This window comes from Adiantum capillus-veneris, chromosome 7 (assembly GCF_014529385.1).
Source record: "Adiantum capillus-veneris isolate H3 chromosome 7, ASM1452938v2, whole genome shotgun sequence".
Taxonomy (NCBI): domain Eukaryota; kingdom Viridiplantae; phylum Streptophyta; class Polypodiopsida; order Polypodiales; family Pteridaceae; genus Adiantum; species Adiantum capillus-veneris.
Window position 1 is genome coordinate 88,434,028 of NC_140937.1, and position 19,628 is coordinate 88,453,655.

General features: G+C 42.0%; 1 protein-coding gene across 1 annotated transcript; it reads right to left on the bottom strand.

Moving 5' to 3' along the window:
- Window positions 1–5,596: 5,596 nt before the first annotated feature.
- On the bottom strand, window positions 5,597–6,459 carry LOC147454190 (RING-H2 finger protein ATL67-like). The gene has a single exon (XM_086517290.1). It carries the CDS (start codon window positions 6,171–6,173, stop codon window positions 5,601–5,603), a length of 573 nt encoding a protein of 190 aa, XP_086373416.1. The 5' UTR covers window positions 6,174–6,459; the 3' UTR covers window positions 5,597–5,600.
- Window positions 6,460–19,628: the final 13,169 nt, after the last annotated feature.

A 19,628-nucleotide genomic window follows, 5' to 3' on the forward strand; every position in this document is an offset into this window, starting at 1 on the left:
TATCCCACGACTAGACAGAAATGCATTAAATTCATGAGACATATACTCCCCCCCTCGATCTGAACGAAGGGTGCCCATAGTACATTTCGAGACATTTTCAGCCATAGCCAGAAATTGTTTGAAGCACATAAAGACTTCGGACTTCGCTTTAAGCGGAAATACCCATGCATGCCTGGAGTAATCATCAATGAAAGTCACGAAGTACATGTAATTGCCTAAGGACGAAGTTTGCATGGGCCCACAAACATAACTATGCACAAGCTGCAACTTGCATGTGGCCCGGACTGAACCATCCTTTGGAAATTTAGAATGCTGCATCTTACCCAAAATACAGTCTTCACAAACATGTTTGACAGGTGCTTCAAGAGGTGGCAAAGAAGCAACCATATCAGATTTCTGCAAACGCAGCAAACTGGCAAAATTCAGATGACCAAAACGTGCATGCCAAAGTTTTGCATCTGAAATAGCCCTTGAATCTGCAACAACATTTGCAAAACTTTGTCCACACTTGTCATACAAAGTGAGCTTATACAGCCCACGGCACAGAAGCCCAGATGCAACAATTGCCAGACGAAGTGCTGCCTGCAGAAGTATTAGGAACAGAATTTTTTCCACTCGCAGCAGAACCATAATTAGTGGTTGCATTACTGTTACCACCCTTTCTTTGAGAAGCAATAAAAGCCTGTTCAACTGCATGCTGCCTAGTCCTATTTTTTCTGGAAAGTGACTCTTGCAACAGCAATGTGCATAATGCATCAAACTTGACAACTTCAGGATTTCCTTGGGTCATAAGTCTCCAAGTACTAGCAAAATTCTGGTAGGAATCTGGTAAGGCATCAAGAACAGTCTACACAAGGGAACTGTCTGAAATGACTTCACCTGCAGAAATAAGCTGCTCATTGATATCCTTGACACTAGCAAGGAAAGTGTCCATATCATCTTCCTCATGCATAATCTTCGACTCCAGCTCTTTATGCAGCAAAGCAATTTTAGCCTCATTGTGGCTTGCATAAAGACCTGCTAGAATATCCCAAGCCTGTTTTGCAGATTTTGCTGAACGGATGTGAGGAACAATGGTACACTTCACAGACAACGCAATCAATGCATGAGCCTGCGCATCCTTAACATCCCAACGAGCTTGTTCTGCCGTAGGCAAAACGACTCTAACAGCTGCAATCCTTGCAGCAAGACCTGCAACATCCTCAATATCGCCTACATCCTTAGAACCAGGACGTACATCAATGCCCTGCACAATGTTCCAGACACCCTTTGACACAAGAACATGTTGCATCATATAAGCCCACATAGGGTAGTTGTCCCCATCCAACCTGTCCTCAGCAGCAAACATCTTGAACACATCTGTGTTGTTGTTGTCAGCCATGGTAAATGCTGCACCTGATGTGAAAACTGCCCAAAAATAGGAGAAACAGAGCGGGAACAACCTGTGCTATATAGCACAAACTGTAGAAGACTATAAGGCACCTGTTATGCAAAAAACGGCACTGGCAGAACTTCTGCACAAAATGACGAAATAGCCTATGCAGTACTGCCTGTAGTGGAAACGGAGGCCGAAATGAGCCCAAATCAAAATTTTGAGCAAACCAAGCTCTTCTAGCTTTCCCAAATTTTTTGTCAATCTGCGAATGCTCGCCAAAGCTCACTAAAATCGGAGAAAGTGAGCAGGCGTGTGCTGGAGCAGCTGGCGACTAAGCCCGGGAGGACGTGACCTGCTCTGATACCAATTGTTGGAATTAGGATTGAAGAGAAACACACACAGCTTGGAGAAGACGAAGGAAGCTCAAGGCACACAATAGAGAGTATGTTACTTAGTGTGCAATGAAAAGATAGATAGCCCTAGAGTGATGGGCGTATATATAATGCTCGGGGGAAAAAACCTCCTAAAGAGGGAAAAAATGCCCCGGCGGTCCTAGTGTGTTCACACACATCACTACCACATGTATATGGTAACACCACTTTCAAAACGAACCAATACTAACTCAAACCTCTTGTGTGTGTGAAGATTAGGTGTAGCCTCGCTCCCCATTGGACATATGCAGTGGTCATTCGACCTGTTAAAAACCCTAAAATGATGCTTTGATTTCTCATCGTGACCATTTCATGAAAGCTTCAGTATTTCATTGGAGAAGCCCAAGTAGTTATTTGAGGAGGGGAAATCCTAATTGGAGGCCTCACAGCCTCAACCATGTAGTGGAAGCAGCACGGGACTGCACTAGCACCCTATAATAGAATGGCTATATCTCCTTGCTTATATGCCCAAATGAGCTCATTTGTGGCTCTAAAACTTTTCACTCAGCTTGAGAAATGATAGCACCGTCGTTGATGTGGCATTTTGAGCCATTTTTGCCCAAAAATGTCCCTTTTTGTTCGTAAAATATCCAAACGAGTTGGGAAAACTCTCTAGATTTGTGGAAAAATCCCATTGGGCTCAAATTTCATGTTGAACCTCATTTTTCCACTTGGTAATCACTTTCGACACGTCTTTTACATCCGCGTACGAAACCTGCTATTTTTTGTAAGGATCGCCCGCATTGAACTTTCTAGACAAAATGAGCGTGCCACTTTGCAACACTTGACATTTGTACATTTCTAAAGCAAATTAGGCATTCTTTAATGTGGCAAAACATGCAACGGTGCCACGTCCCTAGCCTTGCCTACCTGAAAAGGTATGTACATACTTGCAACCATGGCATCTATTTTCACATATATCACACTATGTACATTGTAGCATTTGATCCCACACATCAAAAACATTAAGAGAGGGTAGATATTTTTATTTTCACATTATGCACGTGCCACGGCACGGCAATGCCTTATGACTGATTTGGGTGTTGGACAGGACACTGCCAACACTATCTACACTAACAGTCAGAGCGCATTGGCAGTTGTGAGGAACCCAGTTTTTCATGCTCGCACAAAGCACATTTGGGTGCATTACCACTATGCCAGGAAGACGCTCTCAGTAGGAGAGATCAGCTTGGCTTAGGTGTCAATACAAGACAACCTTGTCAATCTTTTCACAAAGGCATTGTCTCGTGAGAAGTTTGAAGCTTTCCGCAAAGCTTTGGACTTACTCCGCTTTGTGGACTGATCATGTCCTCAAGGCATGGCACTTCCCTTTACTCATGTGCCAGCTCGTTCATCACATCACTCCAGGGAGGACTTGTTACCATATACATGTGGTAGTGATGTGTGTGAACAGATTAGGACCGCCGAGGCATTTTTTTCCTCTTTAGGAGGTTTTTTCCCTCGTGCATGTATATACGCCTATCACTCTAGGGCTATCTATCTTTCCATTGCACACTAAGTAATACACTCTCTATTGTGTGCCTTGAGCTTCCTTCGTCTTCTCCAAGTTGTGTATGTGTTTTCCTGCAACCCTAATTCCAACATGTAGGACCCCTAGTTACAATTGAAATGGGGGTATTTTTGTCCAATCACTATCCCTGGCTAATTCAAATGCACTCTAACTACCTTCAAAGAAAATCAAATAATAACTAGTATGTAGGTAATTGTTATGTAGGTAGTACGTACTGCACACAAGAGGTAAATAGAGTTTTTGACTCCAAATTGTAAGAAATCCATTGGTAAAGAATGTTTAGAGGTGGCCTAACCCCATGAGAAAGGCCTATGAATATCCTATCGGTAACGTACTTATGCTAATTTTCCACCTCTTGTACACCCAAACTAACATCATGTGCATTGCCTTACGTTCCTTCTTGTAGGTTGATTAGGATTGGGGCAAGTTGGCTCAAGATGTTCCCGTGAATCATGCTAGATCAACAGCATAATGTAAAGAGTTTGTGATAGCATAATGAGAAGGTGTAAGGAATGGTCACCTACTAACCATTCTCGTTAATCATGGGCGATCGACGGAGGCCGAAAGCCCTGATTACAAGAATGGTCAGTAGGCGACCATTCTCGACCGTCAAAGTCGAGGGGAGCGGGGGCTAGTGGAGATTCGACACATCTCGGGTCTGAGGTGATAGTATTGATTGTGCAGGAGATGCTGAGAGTGATTGTGCGGGTGACAATGATTGTGCAGACAATGGTGAGACTGAGCACATTCCGATTGGCTGACTTGTCGCGCACTGATTCCATGCACCCTCTGCAAATTCTACACGTTAATGTATAGCACGTTCGATGAAATTCTTGCTGCTGACTTGCCATGCTATCATTGGACAAAGCGAAAATGATTCTCCATGCTGATGTGTCACGCATCCAGGGGCTGCAAAGTCGAGTTCTGTAAAATAATGTGCAATAGATAGACGACGGAGACTGCACACCCCCCGACCCTGGACTTTGACGAGTTTGTGCAATAGATAGACGACGGAGACTGCACACCCCTTGACCCTGACTTTGACGAGTTTGTGCTGACATCTTTAGGATTTGGGCTAGTATTAGAAGGATGAGGGATACTGCTAGGCAAACCCTCCCAACTTGGAGTCCCAAGTTTTGAGATAAGAGGCATTGTGAAACTCATTTCTTTCAATGTTGTTCCAAACGTTATGTACATTTAATTTAAACATACCATGAACTTGCACTATAGGGGTAAGAGAAGTACCCATACTTGATGCTACTACAACAAAGGTTGGAGGAGAAAGATATTTTTGAGAAGAGTTTTGTCGTCAATGTAGGAGCTATGATTTGCAGACGCATGACCAACTTTGATGGGTGAGAAGAGACCGAGAACTTGAGACGTTGATTGCACTTGTGTGTTGATGCACCAGAGACAAAGGGGTTTGTCATCCCATGGAGTGATGAGTTGCTACTTTGTCGTACATATCTATTGAAAATGGATTCATGTAATGCCATGATGATGGAGATGCTCTTCCATAGGGGAAGAAGAAGAGGTTGTCAACAAAGAAAGGTGGATAGGTTTATTGCTTAAAGTAAATGGGCAATTTTCCAACTACTTATGTAGCATTAAACGATGCAGTTTAGGTGCATAAATGGACGTGGTAATAAGTGTGTGCCCAACTCTCCTCTAAAGCTTCTTTTATAAAGCCAAAAATTTTAAGCATTGAAACAAATGAAAAGAGGAGTAGAATAGAGAAACAAAGTTAATACATAAAAACAAGATGAAGAGAACAAATAATGGAAGAAAACCATCTGCAAACGTCTCTTTTTTCAAGTTGACATTCAGTGCAATACCATATGTTTTCCTCACATTATAATATTGGCATGCATTGAGCACAAGGATATCTAGGGAGATGCCTGTTATCTGATCCATACCATTAGCTCGCGTTCAGATCAGATCTTGTTGAGAGCATAAGCCTTGCCATTTAGGGAGATGCCTACTGCGCCATCATTGAAAAAGGTCCAGAGCTTTCTTGTAAGCTCTTTTGCTAGAACAAGGTAAATACACATGGGCTTTCTAAGCTCACATGAGGCATTGCATGTACAGTGTAAGGGATTAGAGGGATCCTTCTGTGGCATATGTAAACATAAGAAGAAGATCAACAATGTCTCTCTCTCTCTCTCTCTCACACACACACACACACTCTCACACACACACACACACACGCGCGCGCGCATCACAGAGAAGTGGAGAAAGAGAGAGAAAAGAATGATTCAATACATCAAACATGATGGTGTATAGTATAACGAATGCTGAGCGGATTTCTGGCCAGGGGTATAAGCTCAGAAAGTGGGGTGGAGCCAGGGGTGTTTTGAGGGGTTGGAAGGGGCGAGGATCTACAGACCGGACAGGTGGCGTGGAGGCGGAGCCAAGCGTCGATACAGGTGGCATGGAAGACATGGCGGCAATCAGGGAGAAGGCGAAGAATGTGAGAATCTCTGTAATCAGCCAGGCAAATGGAGCAGCAGGTCGAAGACTCGCCCGCCTGCAGCTTCTCGCTGTATTTAAACTTCGGATAGGACTGCAACGTGGCATCATCCAGACCGCCTGTTGCAGGCTGGGAAATCCCATATACGTTATTGGCCTCGGTGGCCACTAACGCTGGGCTGCCACCACGTACCTGCAGGGTCCTGTTGGCATGGAGTCTGAAGCAGACGTAGGTTGCAAGAACAATGGTTGAGACGAGCAGGAGGATGCCGACTGCAATGGCGATGCCATAGCCTAACCCTACCTTGTGCATACTGCTCTCTACGTTGAAGGCGGTCGATACGACGTCGCTGCTATTCATGCTCATACTGCGACTGTTTCATCGCCCTCCCCAAATTACGAGCTACTGTCCTTCAGGAAGTACAGATCTAGGCTTTCAGCCATGGATTCTGCAAGCGAGCAGGGCTTTCATGTGTGTGTGTGTGGAGAGAGAGAGAGAGAGAGAGAGAGGGAGAATGGGGGGGGGATATCATCTTCGGCATCCCTTCACGCACTATCAGTGAAGAAGGGGGAGGGGGGTCCATCCATTGGCATGCCGGAACCGTAGACCCGTGGTTGCCTCTGTACTCATTCTTGTGAAGAAAAACCGACTCATGTTATCATCTGGAAAGACAATCTCAGCTGTCATTCATCATGCCGCGTGACTGTCCCACCGCAGTCGGCAGAGCTCCTATGGAGAGCTAGTACACATGCTGCTCCCATTGGTCCACACCTATTAGAACACCACACATATGTAGGTACACAAGGGTCATAGTCCACATTTCTCCTTGCCTTTACAAAAGGTCTATATTGGCTTTGCCTTGGTAAGTTGGTCGTGCTACCTTGCACTCCACAAAAAGATCTCAGAATGACAAGTCACAAGAGTATGGACCTTGTGTATCAAGGATGTGGAGGCGGGGTGGTAGGGGTGGCTGTCATGATAGCCGGTGTAATTATGATCCCTGGATGTTGTCATGGCTTAACATGAGCATGACAAAACCTTGTAATTTTTTGGGTTGCTCAATATAATCCACTCACAATTGTGAGTTTTGCTAAAAAATTAAAAAATAAAAATAAAAAGTTGATCGTGCTACCTTGCACTCCACAACAAGTACATTCTTGTAACAAGTCTCCCTAATCATGTATTGAGGCTTCATCAGTGGGAAAATAAAAACAAGTATATTCACACTCTCCACAAAGGTTGTGATTGTAAGTGCTATTTACACTTTGATGTGAATCAAACACTATCTAAACTAACATAATATGGAGAAAAAGGGAGCCCTTTACACTCGTCAAAATCTGTGACATGAAAGCTAAACTCAAAACTGAGAGAAGCCTTTGTGCACGCGATAAAAAAGGAGAGAGAAAAAGAGAAAGAGGCCGCCAAAGGCAACCGGCCATACTAGTGAAAGACTACGCCCAAGGCAAAAAATAGAACCGCGGATTGAACACTGCCGAATGAAAAGCCCAAGCAAGATAATAGCGGTCACAATAGGTCTAATATTACAGTGATGATCAATATTTATCTTAAATGTTTTGTTTTGTTTTAATATATTACTAAGTTTTTCATTTCCCCTTTCAATTCACACCTTCATATTGCTTGACCTTTGCCGCACTCTATTTTGTTAAAATGTCAAAGTGAAGCCTCACCCTGTATAATTCCACTTAAACTTACCTTCATGATTTTAACACTTCCTTTTAAAACCAAGGAGAGGACGTACATTTGAAATTTTATTATTTCCTATAAAGATTAGATCTATCTTTTTATGTGACCAATTAAAATCTTTTTGGCTATTAAAATAAGCCCTAGAGGAGAGTTGAGTTATGCATACTTTCAATGTTATCAATGATGATTGGGAGTTACCTATATGTTTTCAAGGATAATTGAGACTTATCTTAAATGTTCTTTTGATTTTAGTATATTAAATGGGTTTTTTTAATGCACCTTTTATTTCACGGCTTACATGGTTTAACCTTTTTTGCTTTTTATTCGTTTAGAATGCTGCATAATTCCAGTCAAACTCTCTATTGTAGGGTGTGGATTGACAACACATGGCATGTTTTGTTGAAAGGTAGGTTTTCTAAGGTTTAAGTCTCTTCCTTGGGTAGGTCACATGCTCTGCAATGTGAAGCACAAGGAGATAAAGGCGGACAGTGTCAATGCAAGGTACAAGGTGCGAGGCGATGAAGGCAGGTGCCGACACACACTCCTTACATGAATTAACATTAGTCCTGTAAAAAATTAACCACTTTTGTGGCTTTTGAAGACTTTTGTAAAATATTTTCCAACACTATGTTAGTTATATAAATAGAAAATGGTTTCAGGGAATTATGACCAACACTCAATATGAGTTGATAAAAAATAGTACAGAGCTAAATGAAGGTCTAAAGGTGTCTTTCCATTGCCATTCTGTACAACTATTTTATGCCGATGGACAAATTTTTAATATTTTCAATAGTACAGAGCTAAATGAAGGTCTAAAGGTGTCTTTCCATTGCCATTCTCTACAACTATTTTATGCGGATGGATAAATTTTTAATATTTTCTTTTGAAAGTAAATCAAATCATTGCTAAGCAGGTCCAAACTTCTTTGAGAAATCCCTCAATAGGTATGTGATAGATGTACCAAGCGTTTTTAACCCATATACAAAGACTGCTGACATTTTTTACTTCTCAAAGTTAAGTAGTGAAGTGCAGTTTTTACGTAAAATTTGTTAATTTTAGAAAAGTAATTTTTAAATTTTTGAGATTTTCATGTAAATTGTGTCTTTAGAAACTTTTTTCATATCTTGAACAAATAATTAAGAAGTGTCATGAAATTTTGATGCTATATACAAAAGTTATGTTTCATTTACTAAAATCCTAATGGGAGCCATTTTTATGGCTTCAGCCAGTTTTGTGGCTCATTACAAGTCTAGTGTTAATGTATGAGAGAGAGAGAGAGAGAGAGAGAGAGAGAGAGAGAGAGGTGATAGCAAGGAGCTCGTGCATGTGTATTGTCATAACAACTAATATCTAATTCTCCTAAATGATTTTCTCATGTTAAACTGATTCTTTAATACGGGAAAGCTAGAATATTGGTTAAGCTGGCAGACCGGCCACAGTAGGGATCCAAAGGAGGGAAAAGAAGAATCCAAAGGGGGGGGCATCTGGAAAAGAACAAAGTGCAACAATGGGATTTAAAGAACCTAAGGTTCAGTCCATTCACACTTCAAAAATGCTAAGGTTCCAACATTCAAAGGTTGTGTCCAATGGTCAAACCTTAGGGAAATTGGATGCTTTGTAAATGTACACAAAAGTCTTCAAGACTCCTACATAGGAGTGGGTGAGCCCTCTAAGTAGGGGATGAGAGAGAAACACACACACACACACACACACACACACACACACACACACACACACACACACACACACACACCACACACTCACAAGCTCCCTTTACACAAAGGGAATAGGGGACACATGTCAGCTCCCTAGCCCAGTTTTCCACAAGGTGCACTCAAATCCTATTGGATAGCCATAGAGGTGGACCAATGAGAATTAGGCTAGAGTAAATCTAGTTTAAATCATTTAAAAACATTTGATAAAAGAACCAATAAGAATTAAGCTCTCTAGAAGACTATTGGACAATCTCCCAAGGGGTCCAATGAGCATTCAGCAGCCTAATGGCTTGCCTGATTCCTATTGGCCAAAAGACAAAGGGGTCCAATGAGAGTTTAATTGCATTATTTAATTACCTAAAGCTCTCATGAAAGGGGAAAGGGGGACACATGTCACAAGGCTATCACTTATGCTTCTCAATTATGATTCGCTAAGCTTTGCAGGGTCCAATGGGGTGCTAGCAAGAGTAATTTGCAAGAGGGGTCGACCAAGAGAGAGAGAGGGGGCTGTTTTTGGCAAGGCATTATCACACACACACTCATACAATCTCATGTCTGAAGCAAGAAGACTCTCTCTCTCTCTCTCTCTCTCTCTCTCTCTCTCTCTCTCTCTCTCTCTCTCTCTATCTCTCTCTCTCTCCTTCTCAAGCTTTAATGGAAAGCTCTTCATCTACTCCAAGCTTGTGATAAGGGAGGCCTACACCAACAAATCTTGGCTTTCTGATGCAAATCCAACAAAGAGCCAAGCTTCAATGCATGCTCATCTCCTCTACCATGCTAATTACTAAGCTATGCTAAGCTATTATGATTGATTATGTGAGGAGATATACTTCTTTCTCGTAAGACTACTCCTTCTTCCTCTCAATCTACTCTCATACCCTGCTAGCTCTCACCATCTTTGAAGGTGTGTGAGGTCTTGGGTCTGAGACCGTGAGGGAATTGATGTTGTGTTTTAAAGTGTTTGCTTAGTGCTTGAAGCTTCCATCTTCATTGCACTAGCTAGTTATTGAAGGAACACAAAGAATTGTATTGTAAAATATCTCCCTTGAAGGGGGAAACCTATAGTACAAAGCCTTCTAGAGGGGGGACCAGCTCCATGTAATCCGGTCCTCAAATGTTGTCAATAGCTTAATTTCTCTCTCTTTTGAAGTATTGTTCATTCCTATCTAACTAGGTGTTATGCTTTTTGTTGCTCTCTCCATCCAAGCACCCTTTCTATGCTCATTAGGAATCTATTCTTATAAAATGCTCACTATGTTCATGTTATTTTCCACTACACACAAGTTACTAGGCCATTACATGTTACATTGGTATCAAATCACAAGGTTTCTCTTTTCTTGGTCTAGAAGGGAGGTCCTCAAGCTAGCTATAAATGGTTGGTATTATTAATTGCAATTGAGTAAGTAGAATAGGGATTTTTTCAGCCTTACAGTGCGTTTGCCTTCGTGCAGATAATGGGGCATCACCTCGAGAGATATGGTCTAAATAGTGGAGTCCTACAGGGCTTGCCTACGGCTTAACCACTATTGAGCTATTAGAAGCTTGATAGAAGCGGTGTTGTTTTGGTGTTGAAAGACCCTCTCTTCTATTCCGTGCAATTAATGATATTCGAGCCATGGGTACAGTAGCTTGAGTGCTTTTCTAAAGGGGTAAAGAGGAGTAGAAACTAGGGCTTGAAGTGCCAAAGTACACCTAAAGAAAGTTTACACCTAAAAGTTGTTAGAATGGCTGACAATAGTAAAGAGAGTGAAATTAATGTTGATAGCTTTGATTTTGCTAATGAGCAGGCTACTAATGATGCCCCTATGCTTGTTAACTACCTTGTTTCTAGGTTTCAACAAGCCATGGGCAATCCATCCCTCGAAAGTGAAGTGCAACGGCAGCTTTGTGCTCATGGGATTCTCCAAGCTCCCCACCATGAAGAGAGAGTACCTAGAAAGCCTCCTTGTGAGACTTCCAAAAGAGGCCTCTCTCCGATTCCGGAAGAAGAAGAGGATCCATACGAAGGGCTCAAAAATTTACTTATTGATGATGCATCTCCTTCCTAAAGGATAACTCAAGAGCCCCCACCAAAAGCACGAGAAATAAGTGAGTCTCTTGCCACCTCGGTGGAGATGGCTCCACGAAGATGGCGGCCAAAACGCTCTCCATAACCTCCTTAACGGAGAAGACCATTGCACACTTCTCCACACCATAATTCAAAGAGGGATGATAAAAAAAAGAGAAGAAAAAGGCAAGAAAGAGGTCACCCTCTTCTCCATCTTCATCATCCTCTTCCTCTTATGAAGAAAGTAATGGTACAGATAAGTAGGACCAAGGCAAGAAAAAGGCGAGAAAGAGGTCACTCTCTTCTCCATCTTCCGAAAATTCTTCTTCTTCTGAAGAAAGCGATGGTGCAACTTTTGAACCATAAAAAAAAAGAGGCCATAGGAAATCCTATGCTGCGTGGAAGAGGTCATCCAAGCTCAAGAAGTTCAAAGAGGGAGGAAAGAACATCTCTTTCCTTACCTACAATGGCACCTTTGGTGCTACAGACAAAGTCTTGGCCTTCATCTAACAATTCGATGCAGTGTTTGGAGATGAGGTCTTCACGGAGTCCTCTAAGCTACACCATGTAGCTGTGCATTTTCAAAAGTCCGTGAGGAAATGGTGGTCTAGCCTACGGGAAAACGGTGAAGCTCCACGAACATGGAAAGCTTTAAGAGCTTCCATGTTGAAGCTTGAAGCTCCCTCCCTACGAATCCATTCACAAATATGTAGACAAGTTTTGGGACTTACATCTCAAAGCCACTGTCTTCAAAAAGATGGATTTTGGAGAGCAAAACAACTATTTTTTGCAGGCTTAACTGAAGATATGGCGGAGTATGTCAACTCCCAAAGGCCATGCACCATATCTGCGGTCATACACCATACCGTGGTGGCTTCATGAATCAATTTCCAAACAGGGGCTGAGAGAAATCTTAAGCCCACGGAAAACAAAGGCTCCAATCAGCCTAAGGGGAAGGACAATGTCCAAAAGTCTCCTAAGGGCAATTCCAATAACAACAAAGCTAAGGAGAAGGGAGTTTACAAAGGCAACAACAAACTCTCTCCTGAAGAGATTGAGCATTATCGCAAGGATAACCGCTGCTTCAAGTGCGGAGAGCAAGGGCATGCGTACCGCGCTTTCCCCCAAAAGAACACCCGCCATGAGCCTCCTAGAGCCACCTTGGTCGAAATCCAAGAAGAGGAAGCTCACCACAAAGGATCTCCTCTATGCCATGCTTGGGGAAAGGTAAGAGAACATGATGCTATTATTCTCTTTGACCCTGGTTCTACTCACAATTTCATATGCACAAAGTTGGCCACCAAGCTAGGCATACAAGCCTATGAGATGGGAGATGTCCTACCTGCAGACGGTGCTTTCAAGCGGCAAGAAGCTTCAGTCACTCCCTTAATCGGGAAATTGAGGCTCCATGTCCAAAGCTATGTGGACAAAGAGGACTTCTTTATCTCTCCTCTCAAGCATGATGATGTAATCCTAGGGGCACCATGGTTTGATCGCATGGCTGCCAATGTTATATCCCCTGAAAGGAGAATCTCCTTTAAGTTAAGGGAAAAAGATATGTACATAGGTGCAAAGCAAATGGGTAACACCATACCCATTGTACATACACAAGCTTTCAATAAGTCAATAAAGAGCTCTATTTCCGTGTACATGATTTTTGTTAAAGACTCTCAAAATGAACTTTATATTTTAGCAAAAGAAAACATACACAATCAAAAGGAACTAGAGTTATCCAATTTTCTCAAGGGGTTTCAAGATGTCTTTATTTGTGACGACATCCCTTGTGAGATACCTCCTAAACGAGGCAATGATGACCATGCGATTGTACTTCTTCCAGGAAGTTCACCGCCTAATAAACCTCCTTATAGAGTTTTTCAAGCTCAACAAGAGGAGATTATGTGGCAAGTGCATGAGTTAGTTGAGAAGGGCATGGTTAGGCCTAGATCATCTTCATTTTGCTCACCCATGTTATTAGTGCAAACGAAAGATGGCACATATCATATGCGTGTCACCTATAGAGAACTAAATAGGATCACTATCACAAATAGGTTTCTCATTCCACGAGTAGAAGACCTATTTGATAAGCTACAAGGGTCGACCTACTTCATTAGGATTGACCTAAAAAGTGGCTACCATCAAATAAGGATAGTTGATCAAGACATTGTAAAGACCGTATTTCGCACTACGTTTGGTCGTTACGAATACATTGTCATGCCTTTTGGCTTGACCAATGCACCAGCCACATTCAACTGCTTTATGAAGGCTATTCAGGCCTCACGGACCTTTACTGGAGTGTTTTGTGATGATATTATCATCTACTCTAATCAGTAGACGAACACAAGCAACACCTCTAGGTAATATTTCAAGTCTTAAGAGAGAATAAACTTTATGTTAATAAAAAAAAAGTGAGTTTTTCTTACAAGAGATTCAGTATTTAGGTCACATTATCTCTCAAGATGGCATCCAAATGGATCCATCAAAGCTAGAGGTAATAAAAGGATGGCCTAATCCAAGGAATCTTCATGAACTGAGAAGCTTTATAGGTATGTGTGCATACTATAGATGCTTCATAGAAAAGTTATCACTAATAGTAGGACCATTACATGACCTAACAAAGAAAAACGCTAGGTATACATGGTCTACCAAGGAGAACAATGCTTTCAAAAATCTTAAAGAAAAGCTTATCTCTCAACATGTTCTTACATTGCCGGATCTCTCAAAGCCATTTGAGGTCCAATGTGACGCTTGTGGTGATTGCCTTGGAGCTGTTTTGCTCCAAGAAGGGCACGCCATAGCCTACGAAAGTCGAAGGATCGACCCTGTTGAGAAAGCTCTAGGAATATATGAAAAGGAACTCCTCGCAGTTCTACATGCCTTAGAATGAGGTGGGAAAATTTCCTTTTGCAATTTCATTTTCATATTGCTCACATTTCTGGCAAGCATAATCAAGTAGCCGATGCACTCTCAAGACGGCCGAGAGTGAATGCGGTTTCCATAGCAACTCACAATGATCTATCTTCTATGATAGATGAGTACGCTATTGATCCCGATTCTAGAAATGTGATTTCAGCACTTGAACTAGGGAAGAAAGAGGAACCATTTACTTTACAAGATGGCTATCTTCTCTATGGCAATAGACAATGTGTTACTAACTCACGGCATGAGAAAGTAATGTATGAATCTCATGCTCCTCCTTATGTGGGGCATAGAGGGATTCAATCTACCCTAAAATGGATTGAAACATATTTTTATTGGCCTACCATGAAAGCAAACATACAAGACTATGTTTCTAAATGTGTGCTATGCCAAAAGATGAAATTTGATAGAAGGAAGCAACCTGGATTGCTTCAACCTTTGCCAATCCCTTATTCACCATGGGAGAGAATATCCATGGATTTTATCTTTGGATTGCCTAAGTCTATCCATGGGAATACGGGAATATGAACGATAGTAGAGAGGTTCAACAATCAAGCTCATTTTATACCTGTCAAAAAGACTATCAAAGCCCATCAAATGGCAACCCTCTTCATATCACAAATTTTCAAGTACCATGGCTTGCCAATGTCCATAGTGTTGGACAGAGATCCTAGAATGACCAGTAATTCTGGAAGGGTCTCTCTGAGAATTTAGGGACAAGGCTAAACTTCTCTTCGGCCTATCACCCGCAAACGGATGTCCAAAGTGAAATAGCTAACCTAACAATTCTTGATCTACTAAAAGCCTACGTAACGGAAGTAGATCAAAGGTCCCAATGGGAGAAGTACTTACCCTTGGTGGAGTATGCCTACAATAATACTGTACATACCTCCACGGAAAAAGCACCTTTCGAGGTAATTGAGGGAAGGTCAAAAAGTCCCTTGCTACTTAAGGTACACGGGAAGATCTTCGTTGTAGATGAGTATAGCCGAGACCTACAAGAATCTTTCCAAAAGATTAAGGATGCTATCTCTATCTCACAACAAAGGCAAAAGGCTGCTGTTGATAATCACAGAAGAGCCCAAGCCTTCTGTGCTGTTGATAAGCACAGAAGAGCCCAAGCCTTTAAAGAAAATGATTGGGTCTTGCTTAAATTTCCCAAGGCTCGATTAAGGCACACAACATGCAAGAATCCTACGGGACACCAAAAGTACTATGCTAAGCTAGCAAAAAGGTACTATGGTCCCTTCCAGATTCTTAGACCAATGAATGAGATGGCCTATCAACTCAAGTTGCCCAGTCATTGGCTCATACACAATGCTTTCCATGTGAGCCTACTAAAGCCTTACAAAGGAAAGCCACCTCAAGAACCAACTATTGAAGACCCACCGAAGATCGAGGACCAAGAAGAGGTGCTGCAACCCGAGTCCATTCTCCGACATGAAGACAATGTATTAAGAGGCGGTAAGACTATCCGGCAGTAGATTATTAAGTTTAAGAATTATCCTTTTGAAGATGCTAGATGGATACAAGGCATACAATTAAAGGATAACCTAAACATTGTCAATGCTTAGCCTTAGGTTCTCAAGCTCCAAATAGATTAGTCATCCATTCTGGAACGATGTCATAGGGTAAGATAGGGATCCTCTACCCACTAGAAAAAGGACTAATGAATAGGATTTATCTTCTCTAGCCCATAATCGAGGACGACTATGATTTCAAGAGAGAGGTAATGTCATAACAGCTAATATCTAATTCTCCTAAATGATTTTCTCATGTTAAACTGGTCATTTAATATGGGGAAGTACCAGGGGAGAAAAAGCTAGAATATTGGTTAAGCTGGCAGACCGATCACAGTAGGGATCCAAAGGAGGGGAAATAGGGATCCAAAGGGGGGGCCATCTGCAAAAGAGCAATGTGCAACAATGGGCTTTAAAGACCCTAAGGTTCAGCCCATTAAGACTCCCAAAATGCTAAGGTTCCAAAATTCAAAGGTTCTATCCAATGGTCAGACCTTAGGGAAATTGGATGCTTTGTGAGTGTACACAAAAGTCTTCAAGACTCCTACATAGGAGGGGGCGAGCCCTTTAAGTAGGTAATGAGAGAGAAACACACACACACACACACAGAGGCTCCCTTTACACAAAGGGAATTGGGGACACATGTCAGCTCCCTAGCCCAGTTGCCCACAAGGTGCACTCAAATCGTATTGGATGGCCATAGAGGTGGACCAATGAGAATTAGGCTAGAGTAAATCTAGTTTAATTCATTTAAAAACACTTGATAAAAGAACCAGTAAGAATTAAGCTCTCTAGAAGACCATTGGACAGTCTCCCAAGGGGTCCAATGAGCATTCACCATCCCAATGGCTTGCCTGATTCCTATTGGCCAGAAGACAAAGGGGTCCAATAAAAGTTTAATTGCATTATTTAATTATCTAAATCTCTCACAAAAGGGGAAAGGGGGACACATGTCACAAAGCTATCACTTATGCTTCTCAACTATGATTGGCTAAGCTTTGCATGGTCCAATAGGGTGCCAGCAAGAGTAATTTGCAAGAGGAGTCGACCAAGAGAGAGAGGGGGCTGTTTTTGGCAAGGGATTATCACACACACACTCACACAATCTCATGTCTGAAGCAAGAAGACTCTCTCTCTCTCTCTCTCTCTCTCTCTCTCTATCTCTCTCTCATTCTCAAGTTTTAATGGAAAGCTCTTCATCTACTCCAAGCTTGTGATAAGGGAGGCCTACACCAACAACTCTTGGATTTGTGATGAATCCAACCAAGAGCCAAGATTCAATGCATGCTCATCTCATCTACCATGCTAATTACTAAGCTATGCTAAGCTATTATGAGTGATTATGCGAGGAGATATACTTCTTTGTCATAAGACTACTCCCTCCTCTCAATCTACTCTCATACCCTGCTAGCTCTCACCATCTTCGAAGGTGTGTGAGGTCTTGGGTCTGAGACCGTGAGGGAACTGATGTTGTGTTTTAAAGTGTTTGCTTAGTGCTTGAAGCTTCCATCTTCTTTGCACTAACTAGTTACTGAAGGAACACAAAGAATTGTATTGTAAAATGTCTCCCTTGATGGGGGAAACCTATAATACAAAGCCTTTTGGAGGGGGGACTGGCTCCACGTGAATCCGGTCCTCAACTGTTGTCAATAGCTTAGTTTCTCTTTCTTTTGAATTATTGTTCATGCCTATCTAACTAGGTGTTATGCTTTTTGTTGCTCTCTCCATCCAAGCACTCTTGCTATGCTCATTATTGAATATATTCGATCTAATGAAATTCTCACTATGTTCATGTTATTTTCTGCTACACACAAGTTACTAGGCCATTAGATGTTACATGTATTTGTCTCTGGACTTTGGATGTAGTTTATGGGTACGGAGATCTGCTAGAAGAGTCCCTCTTCCTTGGTCCAAGCATATCACCATTGGAGGATTTCTTGTAAGTCTCGCGTAAGTGTTTTCATAGACGATGTCTTCTGCATCATCATATACAAGCTGAATCTCACCATCAGTGTCATCCACTCTCTTAAGAGTCAGCTGGTAGCTGGGTATCTCTCTCCTCAAAATTGGGCTTCCTTGGTGCCCCTTTACTCGACAAGAAAATATTGCCATCCAAACTTTTGATGTGGCATGCTATATTGCATTAGATGTGGATAAGTTGTATGCATCTACTTCATGTAGATTAATCTTAAAACTTTTTTTTTTGCAAAAATCACAATTGTGAATGATTGTATTAGAATGACACTAAGAAATGTACAAAATAGCTTCAAGCTCACGCCGAGCCTTGAGGGCCAGGTGGTTACATCAGAGCCTAGTTAGCAATATCTAGTACCAAAAGCCCAGTCCTTTACATAGCAAGGCTCGAATCGATGGGAGTCACCCTAAGCCAATCATCCATCGAGTTTTTCCTTTTACCTTTCACAAATATTAACTCCTTACTTTCTTGTACAATCTCTGAGAATCTAGCTACAGAGAGGTCGCTATCAAAGACATGGCAGTTCCTAGCCCTCCGAATCTTACTAAAGAAACAGTGTCTGATAATTTTGAGTACAGATTAGAAGTGTAGGACTTTGAAATCGTTTCCCACCAAGGCACAGATCATGCTTGACAAACCCTATCTTCCACATTCTTTATATCCATTTGCACACCTTCCCTATCAAGCCTCTGATTGCCTAGCATTCCATGAAAAGGTGGCCGAGGTCCTCGCTAGCCAATCTGCACCTTGAACACCTATCGAACCCAATACCACATGCCTAAATCTTGACGTGTTTTAGCAAAGCCCCCCATAGCACCATCCACAAAAATACCTTCATAAAATGATGCCACTAGAGATTCCATATGTTCTTTGTGACCTCCACCCATTGAGCTTTCGACCATTGTTTCTTCCATTGAAATGGCTACTCATGGGCCATTTCCAAGCTTTCCACTCAAAAGTGGATTCCCAAATCGGTGATAGAATGTTGTCCAAGCCTTCAACAACTCTACTGATAAGAAGTTTCTCAGTGTCATTGATTTGAAACTGGGCAGTCAACTTTTTAGAGGATTTCTAGCACTTAGTGTTTCCATCCTAGAAGTGGATCGACCCGTGGAGTCCTTTATTGTTCATCCTTCTTGCAATTTCTCTCCAATAAGTGTTCAAAATTACACCAGCCTCTTTAGATAGCCAAGGGGACCAATGCGAGATGGAGTTATGGAAGTATCTGGTTAATTCACCCCATTCGAGTACCCATGTTTCTCTGACATACTTACACACCAACTCTCCTGTGATGCCACCCAGTCTCAAGCTAGACCACCCCGAGGCTAATAGTTTGTCGTGCACTTTGACCCCTTTACACTAACCACCTTTAGAGAAAAGTTTTTCTTTTTCTATCATATCCTTGGTCATGATAGCCCAAGATTGGTCTTGCTTTGTGATTGAGACCATAAAATTGGCACACAGGGCCTTAACATGCACAATAGGGTTGAGAATTTTGAGGCCACCTTGAACCATCGGTCGAGCGATAGCTTTTGACTTTTCCCATTGCCATGGCAATGAGGATTTAGTGTTGTTCCTCCATAAGAATCTTTTAATAGGTTTCAGAAACTCCTTCTAACTACATTTGACAATTTTTAGGAGCGTGCTGGTGAAGGCAATATGAGGCAGCATAAATGATTTGATCACTTTGACCTGACTCAAGAAGGGAAGCAACACATACTGTTTCTCTGGATCTTCTCCAAAACCCACTGAGACCTTTTCTTGTGTGTAAGCTCCACCTCCAAGGGGATGCGTAGATGTCAAAATATCCTTCCTTTAGACGCAATCTCCCCTGACCAGACTGATGGGTCAAATGAGTCATTTTCTGTTAGGGAGATCAGTCTAGACTTCTCAATGTTACACTTCAACCCCAAAGCCATAGAAAATGCGCCGTGACTGCGTCTG

Coding starts and splice junctions, on each gene's coding strand:
- LOC147454190 (XM_086517290.1), bottom strand. CDS start 6,173: ATGAGCATGAATAGCAGCGACGTCGTATCGACCGCCTTCAACGTAGAG.